Genomic DNA, 12,800 nt, shown 5'->3' with positions numbered 1-12,800 from the left:
ACACGGGTTCGAGCTCTGGTCCAGGAAGATTCCACATGCTGCAGAGCAACTAAGCCCGTGTGCCACAACTATTGAGCCTGTGCTCTAGAGCCCGCGAGCCACAACTACTGAGCCAGCGTGCCACAACTACTGAATCCCACGCGCCTAGAGCCCGTGCTCCGCAACAAGAGAAGCCACTGCAACGAGAAGCCCGCGCACCGCAATGAAGAGTAGCCCCTGCTCGCTGCAACTAGAGAAAGCCCGCGCGCAGCAACAAAGACCCAACACAGCCAGAAATAAATAAATAAGTTTATTTTAAAAAAAGCCTTGGAGAGGAGATTGAACTCCACCCAGCGGGGCGCGATGGAGCTCTGTTCCTATCTGCTCGTAGGCCAAGGGCAGTGGCCTTGCCATGCAAGGGTGCCTGTGAAAGCAGACACGTGCCCGCCCTGCCTCCCGGGTGCTGAGGAGCCCCAGTTTGGGGAAGAGCAGCAAGGCCAGCTTTGGGGAATTCATTTGCTTTCTGGCACATCAGAGGGCCCGAGGCCACCTGCCCGGTGTGTCTGTGAAAGTGCATGCTTGGCCCTGAGCGGCTTGGCAACAGCAGAGGGTCCTGGCCTCCCCACGCTGAGCCCGCCGACCCCGCCCATGGCCCTGGGATCCTGGTGGGTGGTACATCTCAGCCCAAAGGCAGGACCGGTGCGTGCGAGCACACGGTCCCCAGGGTGGGCAGGGTGGGTGTGTTGGGGTGTGTGCAGGGCGTGCTCAGCTAAGCTAAGGGAGGCTGGTGACCGTGTAATCTGGGCGGCTGTCGGGAAGGCACGCTCCAGTGCCCTGTGACGGTGCCCTGTGACGTGGGGGATGGGACCTAGTGCTCCGGTGCCCTCCCAGCCTGGAGGGGAGCTCCTCCCTCTTCCTTGCCCACTGGCCACTGATGTAGCACCCACTGGGGGGTGCAGGGCTCCTCCAGGAAGTAACACGCCGGCCCTGTTCCCCGTAGACCTGACCTTCTCGGAAGAAATGTGACAGTAATGACCGCAGTTCCTGCTGTGTCCCAAAGGCCTCCTCCACCCAAGCACAATAGGCACAACACACCTTCCTGGCTCCTAATGAGTTACCGCAAACTCCGTGGCTTAAAACAACAGAAATGTATCCTCTCACTGTTCTGGAGATCAGAGTCCAAACAGTATCACTGGATCGAAATCAAGATGTCAGCAGGGCTGTGCTCCCAAAGCAGGCTCTGGGGGAGAGTCGCTTCCTGGCCTTTTCCACCCTCTGGGGGCGGCTGGCACTCCTTGGCTTGTGGCCGCATCCCTCCGGCCTCCGCCCCACAGTTACAGCCTGCGCCTGGGGCTGCCTCTCCAGAGGGGAGACAGACCCCATGTGAGCTCATCGCCACACGACCAGCCAAGATGGACGTGCCCAGGGTCCAGGGAAGGAGCCATCCTCTGTGTCCGGGACAGGGTGGGGATGAAGAGGAGAAGTAGAGGAGTGGAGAAACAGGCAGGCGTCCAGGGCCAGCGCTGTGAGAAGTGAGTGAGGCAGGGCGCAGGACCAGAGAGGGGGCCGCCAGGGGCACGTGGGATGTAGCGGGGCACGGGTGCTGGACCTCGCAGGTGTGTGGTCTCCTGCTGCCACGAGGGCCGTGGGTCACCTCTAGGCCAAGTGAGGAGAGGGTGATGCCCAGGGCCCTGGACCAGGCGAGGAGAGGGTGATGCCCAGGGCCCTAGGCCAGGCGAGGAGAGGGTGATGCCCAGGGCCCTAGGCCAGGCGAGGAGAGGGTGATGCCCAGGGCCCTAGGCCAGGCGAGGAGAGGGTGATGCCCAGGGCCCTGGACCAGGCGAGGAGAGGGTGATGCCCAGGGCCCTGGACCAGGCGAGGAGAGGGTGATGCCCAGCGCCCGGGTCTCAGTGTTCTGGTCCTGCTGTTCCCACCGACCTCGCTGTGGCTGTCCCAACTGTCGCTTTGGGTGTCAGTCATGCTGTCTGTGAAATGGGATGTGAAGGCCTTATTCCTGCCTGTTCTGGCCCTACTGCCCCGCACAAGAAAAGGTCTTTGAACAAAGCCTCCAGAAGGAGTGCCTCTGGGTGGCCAAGGGTGCTTCTTCCCAGCCGCTGACCCGGCGCAGGAGATCCTGCCCTGACAGCTCGTGCTGAGTCTGGGTGAGTCAGCACCGCATTGTTCTCCCTCCTCTCCAAACAGGCGCAGTGGGTGGGGGCCAGGGGCACGAATCCCTGCACATCTGTCCCCTCCTCTCCCCGAATTAAGGAGCACATTGGTTCCTGCCCCCGCGCCTTGGCTCAGGCTGTGCTGGGGGTCAGATGCCCCCCAACTCTTCCCATCAGTGAAGGCTCACTCTGCCCCCCCAGCCCACCCCCAAGCCTGGCGGAAGCCAACGCCCTCTAGCAACGCACCCCATCGGGCCAGCGCCCAGGGATGGTGCCCGTCCTCAAGGGTCTAGGCGTGCTCGCTTAGGCCCAGCCAGCTCAGGCTGAGATACACAGGGACGTGCAGGGTTCCCAGCGCCCTGGCTTGCCCTTTCATCTGCCTGCAAAACTTTTGTGCCAGCACATGGGAAGGGGCCTGGGGCTGAATGCTGGGGGACGCAGGCTGGGGCCACTCCGCCACCCTCTGACTTCCCTCCATTTGCTCATCTGTTAAATCTAAGAAAAGAGACGGTGGGCACAGCCCGAGCACCTACTAGGCACCCAGGAGCGCAGCATGCACTTTCCACACTGAGCTCCTTCCCTCTCCCAGCCGCCCCATCCTGCCAGCCAGGGGGCGGATAGCACGACTGAGGCCCACAAGCAGGGATAGAGCCGCAATTCACGCCCAGAGTCCAGGCTCTGCCCACCTGTGTGAGCAGCTCCCCTCCACCTGCGCCCCTGCCCCCAGGGTCCAGCTGAGGCCGTGTCTGCAGAGGGACACCAGGCTGGGCTTGTCAGGGGCAGAAACAGCTGTGGCGGGAGCTTGCCTGTCCGTGCGTACGCTCTTGGGGACGTCAGAAGGCTGAGTCTGCCTTCCCAGAGTCAGAAAGGCGCTCGGCCCCTTAAAGCTCTGCAACCTCGGGCGAGGCTCCTAACGGCCCCGAGCCTCGGGTTTCCTCCTCTTTGCAATGGGGGCAATACGACCTGCCTTGCGGAGTTGCTGGACATGCCGCACGCCATTGGCGTCCAGCGAATGTTGACCACGTGTTCAGGAATAGCGTCCCCGGCAGCGCCCACTTAGGCTGGAACGGCAACTGGCCAGCTAGGTCTGCACTTGCTTGGTCCCTTTTCCTCCTTTCTTCGCCCGGCTGGTGGCCTAGCCCTGAAATCTTGTCCGGGGGGTCGGCAGGGCCCTCCCAAGAGGGAGGGAGGGAGGGAAACAGGAAAGAACCTGCTAAGGAGAGGCCCTTTGCTGGGCTTGCCTCCAGGGAGAAGGACACACACACACACGTGCACGCATACACACACACACACACACAAACGGAAGGGCCAGCACAGCTGCCCGTGCCGCCCAGCAGCTATGGACAGGATGCCTGCAGGCCAGAGGGTGCACAGGCCCAAGGAACTACGGATCCGGTCTGCCTTGCGGGAAGCCGGGCCGCTGGATCACTCCGGGTAGGGGAAGGCTGATTAGTCAAGGCTCGCCTTGACAGGCCCTGGCAGTTGCCTAAGACAGAAAAAGTCAGCTGAAACTGGTTGAAACAAACAAACAAATGCATTGGCTCAGAGAACTGAAAAGGCCGAGGGTACCAGCTTTTGGCAAAGCCAGATCCCTCTCCAGGGGCTCAATTCAAAAAACTGGTTCCACGGCGTTCAGCTCTGATGTTTGTGTATCATCTCTGTTCCTGGCCTCTCCCTTCAGGGCCCCCAGTGGCTCCACCCACACAGCAACCTCTGTGGACAGAGCATACTTCTTTCCCAAAGATTTCAGCCAAAGGGGCTGTCTGGGGCACATGCCCATCTCTGATGGTGCCCGGGGATATGGAACGTCTGATCGTCAGGGCACAGGCTACATGTCGCCCACCCACAGCAGAAGAAGGGAAGTGGGTCCAACACAGATCGCCCACCCAGCAGCAGATTGGGCTCTGCTGCTTCCCCCAAGATATAACCTTCAAACACACGTTCTTATGCTCTAGCCTTTCCCTGCACTTGCTGCTTCCTTTATTTGCAATGTGCTCATGAGCTCCTATTCATCCTTCAGAGCCCAGCTCAAGGTCACCTCTGAGGAACCTTCAGACAGAGTTAGGAAATTTGTTCCTCTGCTGGAATCTTTAAACTGATTTGTTTGTGCCTCTTCCACTTGGGCTCTGAGCTCCCTACAGGTCGCTGGGAACAGAGCAAGGGCTTGGGGCAATTTTCTTGGGAAGATTAACAAATATGGGAAGAAACAGTTGATAGAGTCAGGCTCAGACGAGCTCAGAGCTGGACCGAAGGGTAGAAGGCAATGCATAAAGGTAGTGTCCAAACCGAGCAGCCTGCAGAAAGGCTGACTTTGCCGGTCCGGTTGACTGAGGCCTGCAAGCGTGTGAGTATGCACACGTGTGTGCCTACAGCCCGGGAGAATGTGACCATCTTTTAAAATGAGCTCACACATCTGGTCCCTCCTCCCATCCTCAAGGTCCCTTCCTTGAGTCTCTGCCCAGTTGCCAGAATTCAAGGCCTGGATGGGCCACGGCTAAGAGCAGGGTCGGGATCCCGCAGCCCACAGCGTGGAAATGGAAGAAGAAAGGGAGGCTGTGGCTGAGGGGTGGCCTGAAGCAGCAGCTCTGATTTCACGGCATCTGCCTTGCCTGGTAGGTCCGATGGCACTGTTCTTGGTTCCCCAGCACTGATAGCACCGCCTGTGTGGGGACTGTCTGTCAGGCGGGATGGGGCAAGCGTCCAAGAAAGAGCAGCTCTGGTCCCTGAAGGACCAGCCTTGAAGGGTGGCTGTGTTGCTGTGAGTTCAGGGCTGCTGGGAAGGCCCCTGGTCCCTCGGATGCATTCCTAATGCTTCGAATTCTGCCATTTGAGATTCATTCCTTCGGCTTTGTTTGGTCTGTTAAAATGACAGTCTCCTGGAACATTTGTGACCCTGGAGCCTATCAGTCCTTCACAACACAGTGTGAGGGAGAGGCTCCGTCTCCCTCCTGAAAGCTGACTTGATTGTGCGTGGTGATGGGATGGGAGTGGGGGTGAGGATAGAGGGAGCCGGAGCGGGGCGGGGGATGGGGGGGTGAGTTCTTTTCTTCCCCAGTGCCGCCGCCACCTCCCTGATCCTGCACCCGCCAGAGCCCCGCTCGCTCACAAAACGTCGCAGTCGTCAAGAGCACCCGCTTCTCTGCCAGGGGACGGGCCCAGGTACAGGCTCGGGTCCAGACCCGCCTGGATTGGTTGTGGTTCCGAGACTTGCTCTCTGAGTGACCTTCGGCAAGGGACCTAGCCTTTCTGAGAGTGTTCTCATCTGTAAAATGGGCATAAGGTGCCTACTTTGTGGATTTCTGAATTTAGATTAGTAAACGAAATACATGCATGTGACCCCGTGGCAGCTGGCACCCAGTCTTACGGAAATGCCAGGTCAGGGCACAGCTGAGCGGTGCCATGCAGAGGGGACATCTAAGGAGGCTTCCCAGAGGAGGTGTCTCAACAGTCGTCTGTAGCTGTGTTAACGGGCCTGTTGTCTTGGGTCCCGCAGGCCCAGGTCAGCAGACACTGCGCACCCCGAGCTGGCTTGTTGCTGAAAAGGGAGGGAAGGGGCTTAGTGCTGTGAACCCCCTACCATGTGCCCAGCGCTGGTCTTTGTCTACCTCCTGGAGAGGCACCAGAGAGGAACAGCATCCTGGCCGCGGCCACCCAGCTAAGTGGGAAGGATCGGGGTTGGCCCTGTCCCACTGCTTCCGGACGCCGACCTGGGTCCCCCCGGACAGGCTCCAGAACCCAGCTGTGCTCTGCGTTGCCAGGACTCACCTTTGCTTCTGTCCCCCCTGGGAGGCTCTGCTGGCCCAGACCCCACTCCCAGGCCTGGAACCGGAAGGGCAGGGGCTGTTCTGTGCACCCTTTCATCAGCTCTGTTGTTACCTAACCCACCTCACGGCCATCCCCTGTCGAATCTGCTTAGGGGCAGGCAGTGGCCTCTCCGAGCTTCTGCTGTGTCACACCAAGGGGACAAGGAGTCCCCGACTGTTCCCTGTTGGGGCAGGGAGAGCCTGGGCTGAGGGCGACACCGTCCCGGCAGTGAGGCAGCTTGGGTTGAGTCCCGGCCTGCGTCTCTGGCCACACGGCTTGTGGGGTGACCTCCGTCTCTGGACCCAGAGCCCTCGTGGGTGAGGTGCATTGTTGGTGCCAGAGTTTTCACGTCTCCTCCCAGCGGCCATCAGGCTGGCCATCATCACGGGCTGCTGTTCTGAAGTCAGCATCCCTGTGGGGAGGGGCGTGGCCTGGAAGAACCTCGAGCTCCTCTCCCTTTCCTTGGAGAATAATGTGATGGCAAGGGGATAACAGAGGTCACTCTCCTCCAAAGGGTGGTGGCAGAGGTGTAGAGATAAAAGTCCCAGCTTCTCAGCATGGGGACTCGGCCCCCACCTGCCACCTCCGGGCCCAGCTGCTGAGGCTGCACTGATTCCGGCCCCGCCAGGCAGCCCCACAGCGGGGTGCACGTTGCCACGACAAGACCCCCTCCAGCCTCCTGTTTGGCCGGTGGGATGGGAGTCGCCTTGGACAGACCAGGGCCACCGTGTACCCTCCATGTGTTCCTTTAAATCCCCACATAATCACTGGCTTGCCTTGTGGGGCCTTAGCTGTGGTCCTTGCACCCCACAGGGTGACGTGTTGCTAGGGAGGCCCGGCCAGGCCACTTAGGGCCACCAGCTTCAGTAACGCCAGGCTGCCCTGCCCTCGAACCTGGCCAGCATCCTGTGGGCCCTGAAACCTACCCTGCCTTGAGTGCCCAGTGGTGGACCAAGGCTCTCGGGACAGGAGACGCATCGCTTACTCACTCTTCTCCCCTGTGGCCTCTGTGGCCCAAAGCGGAGCCACTGCTTTGGTCCCTGGCACCCAGTGCAGTTTCCTCACAGGTGGCCTGGCCTCTAATGGCGGCTTGTGAGTGAGGATAGCTGGAGGCTGTGACTGATGGCAGAGGCTCCCTTCTGCCAGGCTCAGTGCCTGGTTCACAGATGTGTCACCATCACTGGCTCTGAAGATACCTCTGAACACCTGCGGGATAACAGTTGCCTGCCAGATGCTCGATGCAGCGGTGCCTGGGACACGCCCTGCTCCCTGGTTGCCTGGGAAACACACCTGCCCACCTAAGATGGGAACCATGCCCCCCAGGGGGAGCAGAGACCTCATGTCAGGGGAAGGGGTTTCAGGGAGAGCACCACTGACCACCGGGGTCCCTTGACCCAGGCTTGCAGGGAAGAGAAGGAATTGCCCTGACGAGGTATAGGGTACAGGTAGGCCAAGAATTGGCATGGCTGAAAACAGCACAGCGTGGAAGTGCCCCGGCGGGTCCATTGGATCAGCACATCCGTTGCAATTACATCTGCAAAAGCTCGAAAATAAAGTAGCAGAATGCATACACCCAGGCCTGTAGAGCGGCCTCTGAGCACGGAGCTTGTGTGGCCCAGATGTTAAGACATCTGGATGTCACCTGTTTGGGTCCTGGTTCGCACTGTGTCATAAGCGCAGTTTTCATGCCCTGTTGCACATAATCGGTAATTAGCTCTGGTGTGCTCCAGCCCATGGACAAGTCATGCCCTCTCCGAAGTAACCGGTTCTCACAGCACTTTTTCACACAGCCGACGTCAAGGTTTTGAGGGCTTCCCAGGCACATCTGGATTTTGCCCTCAAAGTGTGGTACTAATGCTGTAATAACAACTCTCACTTATTGACTGGTGGCTGTCTCAGGCACCATTTGGGGGAATTTCATCCTCATGGCAACCCTAGGAAATGGGCACTGTTGTTATCCCCATTTTACAGATGAGGAAACTGAGGCTTGGTGAGGTTAAGTTACTTGCTCAGAGTAACTGAGCTGATGAAGGCTAAGGTTCTTTTTTAAAATTTTTATTGAAATATAGTTCATTTACAATGTTCTATCAGTTTCAGGTGTACAGCAAAGTGACTCAGATATATATATATATATATATATATATATATATATATATATATATATTCTTTTTTTTTTAGATTCTTTTTCATTATAGTTTATTACAAGATATTGAGTATAGTTCCCTGTGCTCTACACTGGGTCCTTGTTGTTTATTTATTTTATGTATAGTAGAGTGTATCTGTTAATCCCAAACTCCTAATTTATCCCTCCCCTTACTTTTCCTCTTTGGTAACCATAAGTTTGTTTTCTATGTCTGTGAGTCTATTTCTATTTTGTAAATAAGTTTATTCGTATCATTTTTTTAGATTTCAAATTTAAGTGACATCATATGGTATTTGTCTTTGTCTGATTTACTTCACTTAGTATGATAATCTCTAGGGCCATCCATGTTGCTGCAAATGGAATTATTTCTTTCTTTTTTATGACTGAGTAATATTCCGTTCTATATATGTACCACATCTGCTTTATCCATTCATCTGTCAATGGACATTTAGGTTGTTTCCATGTCCTGGCTGTTGTGAATAGTGCTGCTATGAATATTGAGGTGCATGTACCTTTTCAAATTAGTGTTTTCTCTGGATATATGCCCAGGAGTGGGATCGCTGGGTCATATGGTAGCTCTGTTTTTAGTTTTTTAAGGAACCTCCATACTGTTCTCCATAGTGACTGAGATTCTAATGCAGGTTGGTCTGATTTGAACACATATTCTTTGCACTGTGTCAAGTCACAGAGAGGCCCCTATTTTCTGAAAAATCGAAAATGAAATCTTTAGATTTGGTTCCAGTGACTTAGTGGTGCTTTCACAGCAGCTCCCCCCAGTCTGATTTTTACTTTAATATGGGCAAGTTTTGGAGTAGATGACCTCAAAATACCCTTGTAACTAACATGCTAACAGCTGCTTGGAGGCCCCCGGGGAGCAGGCCTGTCCTTCTGTTGAGCTGAGCAGGGCTGACCGTAGAAATGGGCCGCGGCCACACCAGCCCTAGCCCAGGGGACCACGCAAGCTGCGTGCCCGATGGTCAGTGGGCGTCAGAGAAGGGATACTCTGGGAACATGAGAAGGAGTTCCATGTAAGGAAAGCTGGAACGGTATTCCAAAATTTTCATGACGGCTCAGCGTTTCCAAAGGCTCCTTGAATCCTGAGCTTTTCTTTTACAGCCGATCCCGTGGCTGAGTGCTTCACTGCAGGGATTGTCCCACGGAAGCCCCAAATTCTCCATCTTTCAGGGCATCTCCTGATTTCTCTTTTCCTCAGTTCTGTTAGGAAGATGAGCTCTTTGTATCTTCCCCCTGGTGTTAGTGTTTTCATGGCCTGTTTTCATACCAGTTGGTAGGATGCGGGCATGCGTCCATTTCGGAGACTTACTTGTTAATGCGTCTGCTCCTGAGCGGGCACCGGGGAAGCAGTGGCGACGACTCGCAGAGGTGTGTGGCCTGCCGAGCTTGTGGTCCAGCACATCCAGCTCTGTGTGTGCAGAATTCCATCACCAACATGAGACGGGTGGGTGGGCTGCTGCACCAGCCCCGGGAGCTTTCCATCTGCATTTCCTGGCTAGTGTATGAGATTTGAGACTCTGTATGAGGGTGACCAGGGAATGTTGGCGAATAAATAAAGGTGCAGCCGCCCGTTTGGTTCTGCTCCTTAACGGGGTTCCCTGGGCATCCTCCTGGGTGGGCCACACCTTCTTAAAATGTTCCCCTTTGTCTCTGCAGGCCTCCCGCCCTGAGTGGCAGCCCGGTCATCTCGGATATCTCATTGATCCGACTTTCCCCACACCCTGCCGGCCCTGGGGAGTCCCCCTTCAACGCCCCACACCCGTACGTGAGCTCCCACATGGAGCAGTACCTCTGCGCTGTGCACGGCAGCCCCACGCACCCCGCCATCTCTGCGGCCAGGGGCCTCAGCCCTGCGGACGGTGAGTCGGGAGGGCCTGGGGCAGCAGGGTGGGGGGAGGGATGCTAACTCTAATGCTGGTCATTCCTCAGCTGCTGTCCGTGGGATGGTCAGTGGCTGGCCTTCCTCCCTGCCCCCCATCAACAGTAGGTCTTTCGATAAATGAGTGGTCCAAGACAAGGGAACCAGGGGTGCATTGGTTTTTGCGCTCATTAAAGAACTATTCGTAGGACTTCCCAGGTGGCGCAGTGGTTAAGAATCCGCCTGCTGATGCAGGGGACACAGGTTCGAGCCCTGGTCCGGGAAGCTACCACATGCCACGGAGCACCTAAGCCCGTGCGCCATAACCACCGAGCCTGCGCTCTAGAGCCCGTGAGCCACAACTACTGAGCCCACGTGCCACAACTACTGAGCCTGTGCTCTAGAGCCCACGAGCGACAACTACTGAGCCCATGTGCCACAACTACTGAGGCTGCGCTCTAGAGCCCACGAGCCACAGCTACTGAGCCTGTGCTCTAGAGCCCATGAGCGACAACTACTGAGCCCACGTGCCACAACTACTGAAGCCCACGTGCCTAGAGCCCATGCTCCACAACAAGAGAAGCCACCACAATGAGAAGCCCGTGCACCACAACCAAGAGTAGCCGCCACTCACTGCAACTAGAGAAAGCCTGCACGCAGCAGCGAAGACCCAACACAGCCAAAAATGAATAATAAATAAATAAATTTATGAAAAAAAGCACTATTCATAAACAGCCTTGGCATGCAAATTACATAATAAGAATGGTGACATCTGTTTATTCATGGAGGTCCTATCTTAGGTGAGAATTACTTGGTTGCAAGATGCCAAAGTCTGCAGAAGCTGGTGTTAAGCAGAGTAGGTGTTGTATCGGGGTGTCTCAGGGCCCCCCCCCAGAGCAGAACGAAGGCAGAGCTGGGCAGGTTTCTGTCGACATCTCTGGCAGGTCAACGCATGGCCTCTAAACGGGACCCCAGCCCCAAGGCTCCAGGGTGACCACCAGTGACTTTGTGTCCCTCCTGAGAGGATACTGAGTGGCCCAGCTCAGTCAGATGGCAACCCTGTTCAATTCATTTGAGACAGAAAAGGGCAGAGTCACAAAGAAAAACCAGACAAGGTGAATGGCTGCAGCCGTGAGACATGAAGATGGCCAGCCAGGATGGGGCCATTCAGAAATGGCCCTTCACCACTGCTCCTGGCCCTGAACTCTGCGTGGGCCCCTGAGTGGCCGCGACCAATCCAGGACGCGCCAAAGGGTGTGACACATCCACACAGAGCCCGTGTCTCCCGGGAAGTGGACCGGAGCTCCCCAGCCTCTCCTGGCAGTGCAGGCCAGGGTCCAAGACACTGCTCCTGCCTTGAAGTTCACATGTGGTGCAGCGGACGGCATGGTGCCCTCAGGAAGATACATGTACGTCCTAAGCCCTGAACCCGAGAGCATGGCCTCATGTGGAAAAAGGCTCTCTGCCGATGTGATTAAGTTGGCGATTCTGAGTTGAAGAGATCATCCTGGATTATCCACGTGGGCCTTAAATCCAATGACAAGTGTCCTTATAAGGGACACATAGATAAGAAGACAACGCAAAGATGGGAGTGATGTGGCCACAAGCCAAGGAAGCTGGCAACTCCCAGAAGCTGGAATAGGCAAGAAACAGGTTTTCCCCTAAAGCCTCCAGAGTGGGTGGCCCCGCTGACACCTTGATTTTGGACTTCTGGCCTCAAGACCTGAGGGAGAATAAAAATGCATTTTCGCAGCAGTTAGCAAGCCTGTACTAACTTGTTACAGCAGCCCGAGGAAACTAATACACACGGAGATGGGGCGGTCCCCTCGAGGCCTGCGTCAGGGAGGGCCCTGAGAGACGTCTGTAGCAGGGTCGAGGAGCAGAGGCAGGGTCCGCCAGACCAGACTCTGTGTGTGTGTGTGTGTGTGTGTGTGTGTGTGTGTGTGTGTGAACAATGGGCCCTCAAGGAAGGCTTCAGCAAAGAGGCACAAGCAAGAAGGGGGAGGGGAGGGCATTTCAGGCACAGGCAGGCCAGGCAGAGGCCGCGGGGCTGCAGGCTAGGGCTGTCCCTAGAGGATAGAGCGGGAGAGGGAGAGGAGGAAGGGGAGGGTGATGGCTTCCACGGACCAGCTGCTTCCTTCTGCCCGGACTGTGTGCATCTCCTTTGACAACTGCCAAGACTAATAGCAAGGAGGCCAATTCCCGGGCTCTGGATTCAAACTCCCTGCTGTGTGGCCTTGGGCAACATCTTTATCTCTTTAAGTGCCAGAGTCCTCATCTGCTGAGGGGATCAGCTCATGGTGTGATGCTAGTGGAACCAGAGAGTGGATGTTATCCCCTCAGCCCTGTGACTGCACCCACCCAGTGGAACGCCCAGCACAACGTTGGCTGATGATACCTTTTTTGTTTTGCGGTACGCGGGCCTCTCACTGCTGTGGCATCTCCCGTTGCGGAGCACAGGCTCCGGACGCGCAGGCTCAGCGGCCATGGCTCACGGACCTAGCCGCTTCGCGGCATGTGGATCCTCCCGGACCAGGGCACGAACCCGCGTCCCGTGCATTGGCAGGCGGACTCTCAACCACTGCGCCACCAGGGAAGCCCTGTCATTTTTAATAGTAATTTGACTGGTGGGTATTATTACCCCCATTTTACAGATGGAAAACTGAGCCAGCTCAGAGAGGTGGCACCTTCTTAATTTTGCACACCTGGTAAAAGCCAGGACCCCTGAGGGGTATGTTTGGCTTCCAAGCCCCCCTTTAACTAACACCACACCCCTGAGTGCCAGGCCCCCTCAAGGTACTCTGAAGTTCATCCTCCCGGCCTCTTTGCTAAG

General features: G+C 56.5%; 1 protein-coding gene across 1 annotated transcript in view; it reads left to right on the top strand.

The window, feature by feature from the left end:
- Nucleotides 1-12,800, top strand: part of GLI2 (GLI family zinc finger 2) — a 248,445-nt gene that overhangs the window by 197,388 nt on the left and 38,257 nt on the right. The window contains exon 4 of the mRNA XM_033860329.2: nt 9,766-9,968. Coding sequence (XP_033716220.1) covers nt 9,766-9,968 — 203 coding nt within the window. The remainder of the gene's footprint in view (nt 1-9,765; nt 9,969-12,800) is intronic.

This window comes from Tursiops truncatus, chromosome 7 (genome assembly GCF_011762595.2).
Source record: "Tursiops truncatus isolate mTurTru1 chromosome 7, mTurTru1.mat.Y, whole genome shotgun sequence".
NCBI lineage: Eukaryota > Metazoa > Chordata > Mammalia > Artiodactyla > Delphinidae > Tursiops > Tursiops truncatus.
The sequence above is the reverse complement of the archived record's forward strand: the minus strand, read 5'-3'. Positions and strand labels throughout refer to the sequence as shown.